This window comes from Pieris napi, chromosome 4 (assembly GCF_905475465.1).
Source record: "Pieris napi chromosome 4, ilPieNapi1.2, whole genome shotgun sequence".
NCBI lineage: Eukaryota > Metazoa > Arthropoda > Insecta > Lepidoptera > Pieridae > Pieris > Pieris napi.
The window spans coordinates 10,351,856-10,372,325 of record NC_062237.1 but is presented as its reverse complement, the minus strand read 5'-3'; the positions used below and the strand labels follow the sequence as shown (position 1 = coordinate 10,372,325).

General features: G+C 33.8%; 1 protein-coding gene across 1 annotated transcript; it reads left to right on the top strand.

Moving 5' to 3' along the window:
- Positions 1 to 1,028: 1,028 nt before the first annotated feature.
- LOC125048901 lies at positions 1,029 to 19,747 on the top strand. Its single transcript, XM_047647855.1, has 11 exons — positions 1,029 to 1,142; positions 3,604 to 3,671; positions 4,143 to 4,252; positions 9,600 to 9,824; positions 10,767 to 10,881; positions 11,842 to 11,902; positions 12,705 to 12,828; positions 15,560 to 15,692; positions 17,075 to 17,221; positions 18,170 to 18,306; positions 19,348 to 19,747. Exons 1-11 carry the CDS (start codon positions 1,040 to 1,042, stop codon positions 19,745 to 19,747), a joined length of 1,623 nt encoding a protein of 540 aa, XP_047503811.1. The 5' UTR covers positions 1,029 to 1,039.
- The last annotated feature ends 723 nt before the right edge of the window (positions 19,748 to 20,470 follow it).

Below are 20,470 nucleotides of genomic sequence, written 5' to 3'. Positions count from 1 at the left end.
CGCAGTACGTTTATATAATAACAAAATCATAATTTAAACAGCGGTTGAATTAGGAAAACATATTCGGCTTGTAATATTTATAACTACTTGGATTAACACCAAGTTTAACATATTAAAAAGATATGTGGATTATATAATAGTAATCTTAATAGAAGGCCTTTATTCAGACAAAAAAGGTATTTACAAAATAAATATCTAAAATGTCAACGACTGAGTCGACAACTTTGTTTGCCCAGCTCTGGCTGAGACGTTTTCTTTTCATTATCACTCTTCTCGGTTTTACAGCTTTCCTTGTACATGGCTAATAACTCCTAATATTAAATAAAACATTTGACCTTATCTTATAAATATAATCCTCGTAATTTAGGTACTTATAGATATTAATTGTGACTCAATTATTATCCATTGGATTGCCTTTTATATTTTTGTTAAGTTTTTTGTATTTTACTTTATTTTAGCTATAGTTACTGTTACATGTTATTTTATGTTCTTGTTTGACAATTATTTATGCACTTTGTACTTTACCCTCTGTAGGTGTTTCTTTTTTATTGTTCCAACCCTGCCTGGAAGATATCGCTTGTTAGCGATAAGACCGCCCCTTGCCTAATAACTTATTTAACCTGCTTTTTTATATGTATGATTTTGTATATTGTAACGAAGTGTAAATAAATAAGATAGAAAAGCAGATAAAGTGTGGTAGCGGCGGAGAATAAGTATTATATTATAACTATTACTTTTAACTTCAGTGGAAAACACCGACTTGGCATGAAAGTATTAGAGTGTTTGTATTATGACTGTCGGACTGAATACGTCAATTAATAATGTCTCTTTTCAAAGTTATATAGAGTCTTTTAATACATAAAAGATGAATAATAAAATCATGATCGTTGGTTACTTCTTCCCTATGGTATTTATATGCTTTATAATTTCGCTTACAGCTTTGTTTAACCAAAGCCTAAGAAATTAATAAACCATTTGATAATTCAAAGTTAATTTTCAATTTATTCATCAAACCATTAATATTTTATTTCAACGCGAAATGTCGTTAAAAATGTTTCGTTTTTATATTTTATGTTTTCTATTCGTATTTGAAGGACATTCAGCGGATATAGAGAGTACTCTTAAAGATTATTTCAACAGTGGTAAATAATATTTATGCAGCTCTTAAGTGACTCTATTTTTAAGGGATGGCAAGGCTTAGAATGCGTTCCTTCCTTAGTCCTTCTCTTATTGAATCTAATGATATATGTAGTATTTCATAAAAAAAAGCCTTTGATGCTGTTTACCTTACACGCAGTGGCGTAACAATAGCCACCGACCCAAGAGGGCCCCTGACCAATAGATATTATGTTCGGCTAGCGTGGGAACTACCGACCATTCCCTCTCGTCTAAGAGAGGAGGCCTATGGCCATTAGTGGGACATATACAACGTGTGATTGAGTACGCTGAAAATCTCGAAGTACAACGTGTAGATTTTTGCTGATAGGGCCCATCAAAAGAATTTGCCACGGGCTCCAGATGGTATAGTTACGCCACTGCTTACATGCGAAATGTAAAGTTAATATGTAGTTTACTACGAGAGCAATATTTTGTTAACTTAGTCGTTACAAGTATAATTTTGTAAGAAATTAGCAGGTTTATATTGAGTAATATAAGAGTTATCGTATGCTTAAAATATCTTGGACTGACGAAATACAACCGTGCTGGACAGAATGCAGAAGAACAAAAAAGTGCTTATGACGGTTAAGAAAAGGAAACTTGAGTATTTCGGACACGTTTTACGTGTTACGTTTGATGTTACCAAAAAACACGCGCTCCTTCAACTAATAATAAAGGGTTTTTCAACAAGAACTTTGTTTTCTAAAACAAAATAAAACAAAGAATTTAGAGGAAAATGAATAAAATTTTTATTGTATTACAAAGAGAAAAGTTTGGCAATTATGAATGAAAAATGATATCTGGCAAATGTCCACCACGACCACGCTGACAGATGTTGATTCTTTCATCAAAATTTTTAATCACTTTTTGGCAAAATGGAGGGTCTATTTCGTTAATGACATCACGGATTTTGAGTTTTAAGGCTGCAATCGATTCGATTGGCTCCGTATAGACTCTGTCGTTAACATAGCCCCACAAAAAATAATCCAGTGGTGTTAAATCACACGATCTGGCTGGCCACTTAACAGCTGAATTTCGCGAAATTATGCGCTCGGGAAATTTGGTTTGCAATAAATTGATCGTTTCATTGGCTGTGTGACATGTGGCACCGTCCTGTTGAAACCACATTTCAGTGATATCCATGTCATCAATAATAGGCCAAAATTTAGTGGTTAACATCTCGCGATACCGTGATCCATTGACTGTTACCGCATTTCCAGCCTCATCTTCGAAAAAAAACGGCCCAATCACGCCTCCAGACCACATAGTGCACCACACAGTAACACGTTGAGTATGCAAAGCCTTCTCAATAATTGCTTTAGGATTTTCAGAAGCCCAAATGCGACAATTTTGCTTGTTGACGTACCCTGACAAATGAAAATGGGCTTCGTCTGAAAAAATGATTTTTTCAGAAAAACCAGCAGGTTGTTCCTGAATGAACTGAGCGAATCTGCGGCGATTTGAATGGTCGATCAGCTTTAATTCCTGCACCAGTTGAATCTTGTAAGGCTTCAAAGCCAAATCCTTTCGCAAAATTCGTGATGTTGTGCTTTTGGATAACCCCAATTGTTGAGAACGTCGTGAAATTGACAAATTTTGATCTTCTTCAACACTGTGGCTCACGGCGGCGATGTTTTCTGTTGAACGACCCGGTCGAACACGTGTTGGTGTTGGCACATTTTGTACCGAGTCTGTCGACTCAAATTTCGCGACCAAATTCTTAACAGCGGTCTCAGAAGGACGATTATGCTGGCCGAAAATATCACGAATTTTACGAAATGTAACTTTAACAGAACCACCATTTTTATAGTGGATTTGAATTATTTTAATGCGATTTTCGGGCGAAATTGAATTCATTGTAATAATTGCCAAAGCACCTGCTACGAATACCGCCAAAAACTAAATGTCAAAACTATCACGTTCTCGGTGTTGCCACAATTGAAAAACAAACTTCTTGTTGAAATACCCTTTACAAGGCAAAGTGGCAGGTAGGAGGAGACCTGGCCACAGACGCACGTCTTGGTTTAAAAATCTTAGACAATGGTTTGGTTCATTGTTTAATCGGTTGCCGTCTAAGATTCGGAACATTAGCGTGATTGATCAGTTCAAAAGGGCATTAAAGATATACATCAGAATGGGACCATTACACTAAAATTGGGCTAGCTGATGGCGACGTGTATCTCGTTCGTATATACTTAATATTAAATTTCTCATGTAAATAAAAAATAATTTTTGTAATGAGAAATAAAGTTCTTTAAACATTAAACATTAAAGCACTAAGTTAGTAGAAGCGCGGCATTCAAAATTAAACTAGCTATGAAGATCGCCAGCTTTCACAAGGAGATGGCATTAGTAGAAGAATATAAAAATTTACTCGCGTATATGTGTGTTGATAAACGAAAAAAAAACTGTGATGTAATGACAATAATAAATTATATTTTGCAGACAAATACACCGCATTTCAAAAAGATTGGCAAAAACATAGAAAATCATATGAAAATGCAATAAAATTAGTGAGTATTGTAACTGAATAGAGTATTATTTGGTTATTTAGTAGTCGTCCTATAAACTAGCGCCCTGACTCGGCTTCGCACTGCCTTGCGATTCTCTAACTCACTTTTCGAACACTCACAGCGGTTTTCATAGCGGCGGTCGCGCTCAAATCAGTCGTGAAGCAGTCATTTTACGATTTGGCATTCTGATAAACAATAAACTACAAGCTCCTTCCTTCCTTATTATCCGAAAAGTGAGTTACAGAATCGCAAGGCTGACGATTTTTTTTAATATCTTATTTGCACAGCCTCTTACTCAAAGCATTAAAATTCTAATATTATTATATATATACCATTAATAATCTAATGAAATCATTATTAAAGTGCTCAATGGAGTTTGATATTTCGTAAAATTTAATGCTTAATATATTTTCTTGAATATAAGAAATAGGTTCTCTAACAATGAATTTATCATTAGAATTTCAATTTCAGGCTATAAAAGATAACTATGGATATAAAGGGATGAACGTCTACATCAGAAAGTCTGCAGACGCTCACAGAATCGCAAATGGCTTCTATTTGTCCGACGGTGTAGTTGGAGTGTAAGCTATTAAGAATTTCTATCGCTTTAGGCTATTTATTGAAGTGAAACTTCTTTAGGCACATGAGGGTAAAATTTTACGGATGAAACGCAATAATATTCATATTAGCGTCACGAAGATGTGCAGCGTTTTTGTCGTAGAAAAGGCAGAGACGATTGACACCGATTGACAGAGAGTAAGAAAGGGCGAACGTCGCATCACGCACAATGCCATGAAGGTGGGAGAGAGCTATAGTGAGAAAGATTTAGAGAGAGAGTAAGGGAGATCGAGATTGGTTGATGTATTCGTATACGGCCAAAACCAATATGCAATCTCAATCCAATTTTAGCTGTCATAGACTGACAATTCAATCCATTTCTAAAGAAAAGCGTGCCAATATTCAATACATGGACTGAGATACCAATCTAATTACGGCCAAAATTAATAATGTATCCTCAATCTATGATTATAACCAATCTTGGACTGATTCATATCTAAAGACCGATCTCCAATCTGCATGCCAATAAACATTTCTGCTATCCGATTGTTTATTTGACAAAAGATTGACAGCAATCTTTAGCGTGATCCTTGCCTCTCGACCGCGTTTCGTTCAATGCAATAGATATGTTGTGTTCAAGCATACCAAAAGTTTGGTGTTTTTGGAACGAAATAAAATAAGTAAGACTTAGGGTCTGTTTCACAATGTATGGATAAAGTAGCAAATAGCTATGCAACGTTTTGTTTGTTTTTTTGTTACGAACAAATAAAGTTACAAAATTCAATAGAAAAACATAGAACCTTAACCTTTTTGTTGGTCATTTAATATTACTTGTAACGAAACGGGCTGTCAGTTTCATATGGTATTTTTGTTTGTTAGGTTATTGAGTATTTTAGTACATATTATTACAAATATAAATTTTTTCTGAGTAGTTTGTGTATGTTGTTTTTGTGATTCGAGGTTGGTTCTTTAACTTAAAAAAATGTCTACGCAAAAACGTGAAAGAAGCGTCAATTTCAGCTGGGAAGAAGTTGACCTTCTAACTTCGCTTGTTGCTGACCATAACAATATATTAGAAAATAAAAAGAGTGACTCAGTCACCTGGCAGGAGAAAGAGCAGTGCTGGAAGACGCTGGAGGCGCTGTTTAATAGCACAAGTGGGGTAAACTTTCGCAGTGCTAAAGCTTAAAGAGGGCTACAAGAAAAAAGTCTGCCTTGATATATGCTGAAACATATCGTACAGGAGGTGGCCCTAGTGCTGCTACTTCTCTTACCCCCTATCGAGGAAAAAGTCAAAGACATGATATTGTTGTCTGTCGAAGGAAATGAAAGTCAATTGAAAGGAAGAGCTTCTAAATAAGAGAAAGCAATGGGCATTTGAAGAGAAAGAAAGTGAGCATAAAAGAGAATTATGGGCCATAGAAAAAAATATATTGTTAAATAAATTAGAAAAATTATAGATTTTGTGCCTGGAGTGAGGATGTATTGTATTAAAAATTTGTATTTTTATTTAAATAAAAGCATTGAATTTTTATTTAATTTATCTCAAAAATGTTGTAATTTATAAAATATTATAGTAATAAAGCAAAATAATCACTTATAAGATTACTTCGCACACTTGCATTTCCAACGTTGTCAATTACGCTTTGATCAATATCATCAGCTTGTTCATCTACTTGTTGCAGTAGTTCAAAATGTTCATCTCGCATATCAATAGCAATATTGTGCAACACTGCACATGCCACTATCACGGCTTGTACACGAGATACTTGAAGCAAAACTTTTTTTGACAAACCGATTTTGGGGAACCGATTTTTTCCAAACACCATATTATGTCCTTTCCACCACATTTCTGCTTCGTATTTGAGATTCGTTATAAAGATGTTCTGCTGGAGTCTTGAGGTTTTGAAGTGGAGTTAGTAGGTAGTATCTATAGTAACAAATATTTTTGGTTGTAGCTAATATTTAAATTTTTTTTACAAAAGTTGATGAAAAGATGAAACCTGCAAGAAGTCATATATGATAGACATCACTTTGTGTAAAAGTGTCTCCAAAGCTTCTTTTGTTAACCTAAATCTTAATGTGAATTCGGCGTCAGTCAGGCTCTGGATATAATAAATTCCTGTCTTCTTATGTCTTCGCACAGAAGTACGTTGTCTTCTTCCAGGTTCAGAATTACTATCCCAATCGGATAATTGCATTTAAACTTCCAAATCACTATCACTAGAACTGGAATATGACGAAGATGAATAAATTTTCCCAATGAATATTAAGTTAGGTCGCAATCCCAAACCCAAATCATACGAGTTTCACCGATAGCAATCCGAGATTGATTTGGCCAATGGAAGCAACTGTCAAAATGGACAGATAGGTTGTTGGCATGAGGAAACATTCATTTTCATACAGAGGGCAATCTTCAATCTCTTATCCGCCCTCTGAACGATTGGTTGAATAATTAGATTGGTATCTCAGTCCATGTATTGAATATTGGCATGCTTTTCTTTAGAAATGGATTGAATTGTCAGTCTATGACAGCTAAAATTGGATTGAGATTGCATATTGGTTTTGGCCGTTATTCAACCAATCGTTCAGAGGGCGGATAAGAGATTGAAGATTGCCCTCTGTATGAAAATGAATGTTTACTCATGCCAACAACCTATCTGTCCATTTTGACAGTGCTTCGATTGGCCAAATCAATCTCGGATTGCTATCGGTGAAACTCGTATGATTTGGGTTTGGGATTGCGACCTAACTTAATATTCATTGGGAAAATTTATTCATCTTCGTCATCTTCCAGTTCTAGTGATAGTGATTTGGAAGTTTAAATGCAATTATCCGATTGGGATAGTAATTCTGAAGCTGGAAGAAGACAACGTACTTCTGTGCGAAGACATAAGAAGACAAGAATTTATTATATCCAGGGCCTGAATGACGCCGAATTCACATTTAACAAAAGAAGCTTTGGAGACACTTTTACACAAAGTGATGTCTATCATATATGACTTCTTGCAGGTTTCATCTTTTCATCAACTTTTGTAAAAAAAAAAAAATATTAGCTACAACCAAAAATATTTGTTACTATAGATACTACCTACTCAATCCACTTCAGAACCTCAAGACTCCAGCAGAACATCTTTATAACGAATCTCAAATACGAAGCAGAAATGTGGTGGAAAGGACATAATATGGTGTTTGGAAAAAATCGGTTCCCCAAAATCGGTTTGTCAAAAAAGGTTTTGCTTCAAGTATCTCGTGTACAAGCCGTGATAGTGGCATGTGCAGTGTTGCACAATATTGCTATTGATATGCGAGATGAACATTTTGAACTACTGCAACAAGTAGATGAACAAGCTGATGATATTGATCAAAGCGCAATTGACAACGTGGGAAATGCAAGTGTGCGAAGTAATCTTATAAGTGATTATTTTGCTTTATTACTATAATATTTTATAAATTACAACATTTTTGAGATAAATTAAATAAAAATTCAATGCTTTTATTTAAATAAAAATACAAATTTTTAATACAATACATCCTCGCTCCAGGCACAAAATCTATTATTTTTCTAATTTATTTAACAATATATTTTTTTCTATGGCCCATAATTATCTTTTATGCTCTCTTTCTTCCTCTTCAAATGCCCATTGCTTTCTCTTATTTAGAAGCTTTTCCTTTCAATTGACTTTCATTTCCTTCGACAGACAACAATATCATGTCTTTGACTTTTTCCTCGATAGAGATCGGGGTAAGAGGAGTAGCAGCACTAGGGCCACCTCCTGTACGATATGTTTCAGCATGTATCAAGGCAGACTTTTTTCTTGTAGCCCTCTTTAAGCTTTAGCACTGCGAAAGTTTACCCCACTTGTGCTATTAAACAGCGCCTCCAGCGTCTTCCAGCACTGCTTTCTCCTGCCAGGTGACTGAGTCACTCTTTTTATTTTCTAATATATTTTTATGGTCAGCAACAAGCGAAGTTAGAAGGTCAACTTCTTCCCGGCTGAAATTGACGCTTCTTTCACGTTTTTGCGTAGAAATTTTTTTAAGTTAAAGAACCAACCTCGAATCACAAAAACAAGATACACAAACTACTCAGAGAAAATTTATATTTGTAATAATATGTACTAAAATACTCAATAACCTAACAAACAAAAATACCATATGAAAATGACAGCCCGTTTCGTTACAAGTAATATTAAATGACCAACAAAAAGGTTGAGGTTCTATGTTTTTCTATAGAATTCTGTAACTTTATTTGTTCGTAACAAAAAAACAAACAAAACGTTGCATAGCTATTTGCTACTTTATCCATACATTGTGAAACAGACCCTATTAGTCTTAATTATTTTATTTCGTTCCAAAAACAGCAAACTTTTGGTATGCTTGAACACAACATATTGCATTGAACGAAACGCGGTCGAGAGGCAAGGATCACGCAAAAGATTGCTGTCAATCTTTTGTCAAATAAACAATCGGATAGCAGAAATGTTTATTGGCATGCAGATTGGAGATCGGTCTTTAGATATGAATCAGTCCAAGATTGGTTATAATCATAGATTGAGGATACATTATTAATTTTGGCCGTTAGTAGTGACATATTAGAACTTTAGATAGCAATTCTGTCGCAAAACGTCTTGTGCAGTAAACGCAGATTTTTTATTTGTTTATATTATTATTAGCACGTATACAGTGTGTAAATAGTGTGAATATAGATATACAAATACACGAGGTGATCATATACTGATACATGATCATATGTAACACACATAACAACAATATGTGTGTTAATTAATTTGGGACAAGATTTATTGATTTTTATTTGTGTACAAATAAATATGTAGGTTTTTGGACCTTCGAGTAATACTTTCTAAACTACAGACGTCTTCTGATTAACTCTGTCTCTTCAAATTAAGAAATTTTAAATATTAAATGCAAGCTTTCCATAATATTAATATGTTTTAATCTCATCTAATTTTTTTTCTCTCACATTAGTTGCCTTGAAGAGATCGCTAGGCCGACAGTTGACCTCCTTTTTATTTAATTATGTCAACTGTATGCAACGAAGTGTTAGTAAATAAATGTTATTTAATCTATACTCTATTAAGTTATTATTTACATTTATTACGTTTAGTCCAATTAACGGCATTCGTTGGTTTAATTCTACCTAAAATTAAAATTTGTTTTAAAAATTCTACTTTATTGGGTTCGGACTATTTCTTCCACGTTTTTCTAAGTAGGTATGTAAGTGATCGGAAACATTTTTTTAAAATCGTGATGTCCACTAGATTTATAATTAGACTAATTATTAATTTGATAGTAGCCAAGGTTTTTTTAATACGTAATAGGTAGTTTATTTATTATAATTTATTTCAGAATGTTCCACGAAATGTTCTTGGGCGAATTGCCGCATCTCTCTGCACCGGAAGTGACTTTTGCGCTTGCATCAAACATTCTACGCATTGATTCAGGAATCGACAAGATATTAATCCATACTCGATACACGCTATTCAGAAATCAATCAGATGTTATTTATGGGAATCCAGATGATAAGAACTCACCATTTACTTACGATGTAGTGGATAATATTGGAAATACAGCGTGAGTAAAACATATTTTTGAGGTCAAAGTACATTTTACAGGTCGTTAGGTACTCATAGTTTTTATTACGACGTTCTAAGTTCTATCTAATGCCGGATTAGTTAACGACTAATATGAGACTTTTATGTCGACTTCTTATTGGATCTAAGGTTAATTAAATCTTGACTTAAGTAACTGTTAACTCTTGACAGCTAAATGGGTTTTCAACAATGATTATGAATATTTCTAGAATAGTCTACATCTGTTAAAAGAGAAATTGACAGTATATTAATTTACTGTAAGATAGATAATATGACCTGTATAGCTACGTAGTACCACGAAGAGCGAGATTGCAACGCATAACGGTGTCCAGATAAAGGAATTAGTTCTTTCTGGATGAAGAGGAAGAATCGTTTGTCTTCTATTTGATTGGCCAATAGTTCTATCGAAACTCACTGAAGTCACGAATACGATATTTTCTTTTATATTGTAATCTTCTTTTGAAGTTATACTTCTTTTGGCGCGTTAGGAAAAATTGATGAGATTAAATTTTTACGATGCGCGCGCACACCCGAAAAACCGACACCCTGAAGTTAGCTATAGTCAACATTTTACATTTTTCTATTGTTAGTGTCGTTTTTTCTACAAACGTAGAATTGTTTGATTTGTTTAATTTGAGAAGATTTTTATCTTGTTATGCTAAAGAACTATAACTACTAACGCGTGTAAATAAGTACACACACGTTTTTTTTCTGAGGGCAATGCATTTCCGCACAGTTTGTGGGACTTGTTAAACCAATAACGTCACTGTTGGGGAAACTTGAGGTCGCGTTAGCATTCTACCAAGAGACCCAGTGATTAGCTGCTAAACCCATCTTCCATTACGTTGACATCGCCTTTTATATTCTAGCCCGTACAGTATTAATAGAAAAACAATTAAAAACGCGAAAATTTATATTCTAGCATAATAGCCGAGAACTGCAAGTTAACAGGCTACGCAATAACTAAACTAAGTGGACAATCAGTCGATATAGGACACAGTACGTTTGCAGTTACGGAATGTAAATTCAGCATTGAGGTAATTAATTTATATAATAATAATAAATTCATGACAAAAGGGTTGTGACAAAATTCATCTATCGCTGGGTAGTGTGGGGACTCACTAGCGTCCCTGTGTTGTGGGTAACAACATAACAATTAGTCAGTGGTACATGGTAGGTACATGTTTAAAACAGTCTAAAAAAGTAATTTAAGTGTTACAACTAAGTCTTAAGACATTAAGTATGCGTAAATGTGCGAGTGTGCGAATGGGTGTGTATGTATTTGAGAGTTGTTATGATCGTGCGCCGTTTCTCTGTTTTTGAAACCTCAAAGTAGATTTGAAATCGTAATTACGTAATTTTTGTGTGATTTGCGAGTTTGTATCTGGATAGTTTGACTATGTCAGAATCCATAGATTGGGAATTTTTATTATAAACGATATATTTTATTATATTTATTTGATGACTTGAAAGTCGACAGAATAAATCCTGATATTATTTGTGTAATAGGCGTCCGAATTCAGGATTTCTTGCATTTTAACAGAACTTTGTTAGGAGTTTTGTTGTTGTTTAAAACAGTGATGACCTAGTGGCTGCAGCTCTGATCCCTGAAGTCATAGGTTCGATCTCTGGCTGTGGACCAATGGACTTTTTGTTTATATCTAATACAAAATCGTACGGTGAAAGAACACGTCGTGAGGAACAGGCAAGTCTTAAATTCAAATCGACGACACGTTAGAGGGCTGATAACCTACTTGTCTATGATAGAGACAGATGCAGTCTGAGGCAATCCATGTAGGGTTGTAGCGCCACTGGATTATTATTATTTTTTATTTCATTTTTATGTTCGATAATAATGTGTACCTACTCATGCATACATATAAATTTAATGTAGTAAGCAAGTAAGTAGTGCAGTGGAGGGTTACACTGGCATTCAAACCCCAAGGGATACTAATTTAATATTTTAATTTTATCATTATTTAATATTTTAATTTCAGATATCATCCCCAGGACTAGGCCGAGAGCCAATCACAGCACAATATTTCAATCAACCCCAAAGTAATTATATGTAAAAAATAATATTCGTTACGTTAAATTTCACACTTATGCGTCCTAAATGTTCTGATCTGAATGAATGATCAATCCTTGTGTCTTCTGTGACCAACCAAGTGAATGATGATTTGAGAGTTGCGTGATATATGTTTCAATGTAGCTGTCATAGTTTGACTGATTACAACATTGTCGTTGAACACTAACTGCACTAGCACGGCTTATATGTGAAATGAAATATAGCAATAATATTAGCAATAAATTATAGTAAATATCTTAAGTAGCGCCTCGAAAGCGTATTTAGACGTAAACGGTAGCTCGAACCGCCGTTTTAAAACATTATATTTAACGCACATGTATTGTGACTTTTCGATTATATTGACTATACTTAAATATTTACAGAAGTTTATTAATGACTTTTTAACGGACACATTCAGCCCTGCGATTCTGTAACTCACTTCACGAACTCACACAGCGGTTTTCGCATCGGCGGTCGCTCTCAAATCAGTCGTGAAGCAGTCATTTTATGATTTGGCAATTTGAAAAGGTGGGAGCTTGTATTTTATTGTTTATCAGAATGCCAAATCATAAAATGACTGCTTCACGACTGATTTGAGAGCGACCGCCGATGCGAAAACCGCTGTGTGAGGTCGTGAAGTGAGTTATAGTTAAGGCTAACGGCAGAAACTTTTAAAAAATTCAACACGCTCAATTCAATTCATCAGAAAGAATGAAATGAGTAGTATTTTTGTATAATTACATAAAAAAACATATTTTATCAAAACTTTTAAAGCTACAAATTTCAATACAGGTAAATCTCTTGAGAAATTGATATCGAAACCAATTCGTGAGGAGATGCTGCCGAAGCTTCAAGCAACTTTATTGACTTACATCAACACTACATTAATATTCCAAGAACGTTTATCTGAGTATCGGTAAGATTACTATTTCTTTTTTTAGATTTTAAATTTTGAAAAAAAAAAAAGATATAATCTTAATTCTTTACAATTCGAATGTTGTAACGTTATGTATGTGTATGTAATTAAGTATTCCTATATGTAAGTTTTTATTTTATTACAATTGTTGTACATTATTTTAAACTAGTGTCGCACTTCATACACTTTATTATAATTTTTATTTAATATCAATAAAAAATTAGCCTAGAAGCCAATCATTAGCTAGAAGGTCGGTTATTAGCAATAAGGCAGCCTTTTGCATTTGATAAAACAAACAGAGAAAGCGCCAGCTCTGATCTTCGTTAACTTCGGACTCTGATACATTTATAGAGCAATAAAAAAAATTTATGAGGATGTATACGTAGTAGTAAGTGAAATTATTTAACCTAGCACTACCTACAACACTTGTCCTTTGGCCTTTGCTGGGTAAAATTAATTTGAACCATATTAATTATAACCAAGCAACTCAAAGATTTGTTTTCTATACTAATATTTGGTAAATCTTGAGCTGGTCCCTTAATGTAGTCCAATTACGACAGCGATATTGACTCCGAAGTTTTTGTATGCAATTTAGTTGTAGTTCTTACAATATCCGTAGAGCTGATGTCGCCCCGTTTACGCCACAGAACGAAGATCCAACGTCAAAAATTTAATTACCGTGAGAGTTACAGCTTTACGCCAAGGCTGTACATTTTGCTCACTCAGGCTTTCTTAGTTTTATCAGCATGGCGATTTCCTAAATCGTCGGAGTTACGCCCCGAGAGTATAGCCAGACGTAGGCACTCTCTTCTGTTACATTGCATTCATTCGTTACATTGCAATTAATATTCTATTGTTGTACGCGAGTGGTTAATATAGAGTAAAAATAAAATCCTCTAATAATAAAAGCAGCCCGATAATACAGGAACGGTACAAATTACTTTGTCTTTGGGCTTGATACATGTGTAACATTTGTTACCATGAGGGTTATAGTTTTTCCACAGTCTATTTTAGATTTGTCTATTTACTTTAATTGTCTTTGGTATCGCCATTGGAAGTTACAGAATAAGGGCTGTGAAGTTTGTTTTAACAATCAGCCCTGCGATTCTGTAACTCACTTCACAACTCACACAGCGGTTTTCGCATCGGCGGTCGCTCTCAAATCAGTCGTGAAGCAGTCATTTTATGATTTGGCATTCTGATAAACAATAAAGTACAAGCTCCCACCTTTTCAGAATGCCAAATCATAAAATGACTGCTTCACGACTGATTTGAGAGCGACCGCCGATGCGAAAACCGCTGTGTGAGTTGTGAAGTGAGTTACAGAATCGCAGGACTGAACTAGAAATTTCGAGCTCCTTCTTGAACTTGCACCTAGTTTAATGATTCAGGTCAATCCGATTGTGTTCGTATTAAAGTCTCTAGACAATAGGAAAACTTGACTTGCTGTTTAATTATTAAATTATTTATTTGACATTTACACATTTGAATTATTATTGCACTGTGGCTACTGGACCTCAACTATGAGGAAACAGAAAAAATGCTTACCATAATTAAATAGTTGAGTATAAAGTTGATGCAAATTTATGTTAATGATAGGGAATAAATTTATATTATAATAGTTTTAGCTTTATTAGATTAACAATTAAGTAATAAAACATACACAGGCACACCTCCACACTAATACACACAATTTACGCATACACACATACCCCATGTGGTTTCCTTATATGTGTATTCCTATAAGTATTGCAATAATGATTGTTTATTCTCACTAGATTTTTCTCTACTTTATAAGACCTTCTGTCGATCCGAAGTGGTGGAGGCCTGATGACCTGTAACACAAATACTAAGAGTAACTTTAGCAGGCATCAGTCTCACTCAAACTAGCTTTTTCGATCCCCGGCTGTGCACCAATGGACTTTCTATCTATGTCCGCATTAAACATTCGCTCGAACGGTGTAGGAAACATCGCAAGGAAACCCCACAAAGTCTACAGCGTGTGTCAGGCACAGCCTTGTGATTCTGTAACTCACTTTTCGAACTCACACAGCGGTTTTCACAGCGGCGGTCGCGCTCAAATCAGTCGTAAAGCATTCATTTTACGATTTGGCATTCTGATAAACAATAAACTACAAGCCTTATCCTTACGTTTTTTGTCTGATTGGGTAAAACCAAAATACAGTTCTTGTTGGATTACCTAAGTATTAAATATTAAATCAAATCTTATTTCACGCATTTAAAGGCGAATTTATTACATCGACATCAGCGAGGGGGCAGTGGCGTAACTATACCATCTGGGGCCCGTGGCAAATTCTTTTGATGGGGCCCTATCAGTAAAAATCGTCACATTTTAATAAACTTCGAGATTTTCAGCGTACTCAATTACACGTTCTATATGTACCATTAATGGCAAGAGACCTCTTCTCTTAGGCGAGAGGGAATGGTCTGTAGTCCCCACGCTAGCCCATTGCGTATTGGAGTAATATCTCTTGGGTAGGGGCCCTCTTGGGTCGGGGGCTCGTGGCATTTTGCCAGCCCTGCCACCCTATTGTTACGCCACTGCGAGAGGGTGACAAATCAGGTTATATTAACGCCATCCATTGTTGTAAAGATGGCTGCAGGTGGATTAATAAACTTTACACCATAGAGAACATCCTGTCATCTCTACGGAAATACAGAGCAAGCCAAATAAATAAATCTAAAAACTGACTAAAGTTTATTATAACAGGAAATCCCAACGTAAAATGTTCAAAGAATCATCGAAGTATATACTCAAACTTATAAGGAGTTTAAATAAACAGTCTTTACAATTGAATAAGGCTGCTACGGGATTACAACCATATCATATCACATGGAACGTGGTAAGTGATGAAGGCCGAGACGGTTACAGCTTGTAATTTCATTGCACTCACTTATCCACTAATTTTTCTATGTAATTTGTGATACTTTTTGGCGTTTTTATGATCACAAATTAAATTGGCTTAGGTATATATGTATAGTAGGGGCTCACTCCTCAGAGGTTATGAATACTAAAACGTACACACTATAATATTTTTTTATTCAATTTCAGCATTGACGCCAAACCAGAAATGTAATATAAGTTAGTTACCTTAACACATTTTATTAACTAATTTTTTTAATTTTACTTCTACTTAAAAAATAAAAACAAGTTACATTCATCTCTCGGTCTTCCTAAAGCTGTCATTAAAATATCCAGATCTGGTGCACAACTGAGAAAGCGGTTAAGTAGCGAGAATATAAGCGGATTTACTTCTGACAGACGACGACGCCGCCAGGATCTGAAATAGGCACCTATTATATTATTATATTATATTATATTATATTATATTATATTATATTATATTATATTATATTATATTATATTATATTATATTATATTATATTATATTATATTATATTATATTATATTATATTATATTATATTATATTATATTATATTATATTATATTATATTATATTATATTATATTATATTATATTATATTATATTATATTATATTATATTATATTATATTATATTATATTATATTATATTATATTATATTATATTATATTATATTATATTATATTATATTATATTATATTATATTATATTATATTATATTATATTATATTATATTATATTATATTATATTATATTATATTATATTATATTATATTATATTATATTATATTATATTATATTATATTATATTATATTATATCATATTTAGGAAGACCGAGTGATGAATGGAAGTTGTTTTTATTTTTTAAGTAGAAGTAAAATTAAAAAAATTACTTACAGCCTAAGCAAATCCGGAAGCATATTAATGATTGTTTATTATTGATATATTAATAGCAAAACGAACAGACGTTGTCCTGTACCGTGCGTCTAAGATACAAAAATTTCAAATTAATATAAATCTAAACCATTCTCGAATCCACATAAACACAAAAAAATCATCCAAATCGCAATTGAAGGAGTTGATATATTATAACCAGTTGCTCTTTTCGCTGTTATTAGTATTCTTATAACTCACAATATGCTACAGATACGGCTTATCTAAAAGTAGTATAAATAAATGCTAACTTGTCTGAATATTCCTGAATACGAGGTATATTTGTCTCGATAGAACAATGACCGTTAAGTAGCAAACTATGAAAAAGTTTCAAAGTCACGAATCAAACACTTTTTCTTCACTTTCAAATCACTTTTTCTTTAAACAGAATTTGTATAATTCCAGTGCGTTGAAAAAGCGTGCCCCATTCATGTCGGTGTAAACGATGTAACCGTCTATGGGTTAGATTCGGCCTTCTCGGCACATAGAGGTGGACCATTCAAGTTGCAGAGTTTGAAAATCGGTGAAGCTTTAACTTTTAACTATGTTCAGGTAAACTTATTTACTATACTTACAACTTTTACATGGCAAAGATATGTTATCATTGCAACTCCGTAGAAAAGTAGCCAGCTTATGTTATCTAATATATAAAATTCCCGTGTCGCGGTGTTTGTAGTTAAACTCCTCCGAAACGGCTTGACCGATACTCATGAAATTTTATGTGCATATTGGGTATGTCTGAGAATCGGACAACATCTATTTTTCATCCCCCTAAATGTTAAGGGTAGTCCACCCCTAATTTTTTTAAATTTCTGAATATTTTTTTATTTTTTTATGATAGAGCATTAAAAATACATACAACCCCTAATTTTCACCCCTCTACGATCAACCCCTATTTTTTATTATAAATGATATACATGGCAAAACGACGTTTGCCAGGTCAGCTAGTAATTTATAAATTTTAAAGTTAAGGCCCGATCCCCTATCCGAATTGCTGTGTCAGTGTCTCGGGGTAGACTGCAGGTCATGGTGGAGAGCTGGAGCACTGAGGCGTGCCGGACCGTAATAACAATTAGTTATGTTAAACATTAAATTAATGTAATTTTATCAATTTTTTTTCTGAAATGGATATATCGCAAGCCTACTTGGCTATAAGAAAATATATCGAGTAAATTTCAAAATCATGTTCTGTATACATTTTCGTCAAACAATGAATTCGAAGTGTCAAAAATTGGCTATGTTTGGATTTTTTTTCTATCGAGCGAAGTTATTTAAATCGTGTATCGATCTTTCAAACTGGATACATAAACTACTCAACTACACCATATATTTTTTTTCATTCGCACTACTTCAAGAAACGATGACGAAAAATGGAAAGAAACAATGTACTTTTTTGGAGTTTGGCGACCAGATCGGTCCTTAATGAATATACTAAAATCCAAAGCTAAGTTTATAAATAAGTATTTTAAGTGCACAAAGATACTCTTCTCTCTTCTTTAGGTACGTGGAAAGGTACATTTTGAAAATGAAACTATTAAATTTACGCATAATTTCTTCGCTGAAATAGACGATGTAACATTTGCCATTGAAATGGGTATCAGTAATCACGTACAGGACTCTCATTTCGTTGATTGGAGGTATGTATTGTATTAAACCTAAATATACTATCATGGTTTTAATTGAAAGTTATTGAGAGTAATCATAGTTAATAAGACCGAACATTTTATGTAAGAAAATTTAGATTAGATTGTCAGTATTAATTAATAATCTTATTGATCAATGAAGCTCGATAAAGCTTTTATAAATTTGACGATTATTTAAATGATTCAAAACTTGGCGATTAAAAAGAGCTGCGGAGAGTTTCTTGCCAGTTCTTGTTATCCGCATTACGCCCTTGACTTGCGAAGTGGTAGTAAATGTAAATTTAGAATTAATTTAACATCTTTTCTGCTGACGTTCATAATTGTACTTGGTTACCTTTTTGAATAAAGTTATTTTGTGTTTGAATCCATAACTGATATTGACGTGAATACGTCTTTAAATCATACGGTGCCCCCGTATCCATCCAAAACCATAACAAAATCGGGGTAGGTATATGTCGGCGATTAACGCCATAATTATTGTGTCCAGACTCCACGATGATTTGTTGAAGATAATGACGTCAGCAATACTGACGTCATAAATTAGTTTGTAGGCATCAGCCTTTTAATTTCGACATTAAAGTCCACTTTTTAAAGGCTTCTGATTATTTCGGCCACTCAATCCAGAATTTGTAATAAACAAGTTTCGTGACATATATACATTTTGGCGGTGTAGTTTCGAATCTATCCTCTACATCTAGGGTTGTTTTTTATGTATAAACAAATAAAATCTATAATTTAACTATACCACTGGATAAATAAAGGATCAAAACGTTAATAACAAGCAACAAGAGTGACGCATCGCGCTCGGTGGAGGCGGAAACGCTGGTATTTTGAGCTTATTTTTCTGCATATCGATAACATAACTTAAACGTTTACTCACTTTTGACTGTGAGAAGCTGTGAAGTTCGTTTAGCTGTCGTCAAAATCTCTTTTAACCGATAATACACAAACGTATTCACGTACAACACACGGCCTTGTCCATTAGGTACACAGCCACACTCCATTTTTTTTGTATAATAAATAATGTTATTACAGGTCAATAGAGCTGTCAATAATGGATTTTAAAGGGAATATAGAAGAACGAATGAACGCCAATTCATTTATAACTGGTTATTTATATAATGAAATTCCTAGAGCGTTAACAGAATATTTACACGGGGTTTTAGGAGTAAACCCTAAACCCGCCAAGCTAATAGACCTTTATTCTTCATGGAGCAGAGAGAAAACTGATCAAGAAGAGAACACAGAAGAAATAAGCAGTGACCAATTGGTGATAGGCAAGAAAATGTATAAAACAGACAAAGCAAAGAAGAAAAAACCATTACTGCTATCGTTAAATAAACAGCATGTCAATGGTCACATGTCGGTCGGTAGTGATAATAGCGACGAAGAGACGAGTCTGGATGTTGATACATTAAACTATAAGAAGAGTTAGATAATAACAAGAACGGAAAGAGCATTGAATGCCCGTGAATCTAACTCAGGCTCGAAAACTTATTAAGAATTATTAATAAATATTTGTATAAGAAATTTAATATATTCTGACAATTCCTTTCCAATGTATTCTAACAGGTGGATCTATAAAATATTGATGTAGTAGGAAAACGCTTCGGAGGCCGTTTATACATAATTTGTTAACAATTCCTGAATCGATATTTCCTTGACTCAAACTTCAAAAGGCACATAATTGTCAGTCGTAGGATAAGGAAAGTATAGGAAGTACAACAAAGTCCGGCTGTCTTGAATTCTATTATATTAGGTTATTAATAACAACGTCATCGGTTGTTGACTATCGGTTTTTAAGACCAAATATGAGTAGTCCCTTCGACGTCGTTATAACAGATTTTGACTGTACTTTGATTTGAAGTAAAATTATAAATAGTTTACCATAATTTCACTATATATTTGATAATGTAAATAAGTAATATTGGCAAATCGAAACAATGTAGTGTTATATCAAAACCATAGCGAATTGATATTCAATGTGGCGATTGATAAATAATCTATCCGTCAATTTATAAAATATCTATTCCGAGCATTTGACTTACATATATGATTAATTCATGGTAGATTTATATTGTTTGTAACATCTATACATTAATTTTCATGTAGGTACACAGACTTGGTTTACCCAGCTCAGTTCACATAGACTTTATTC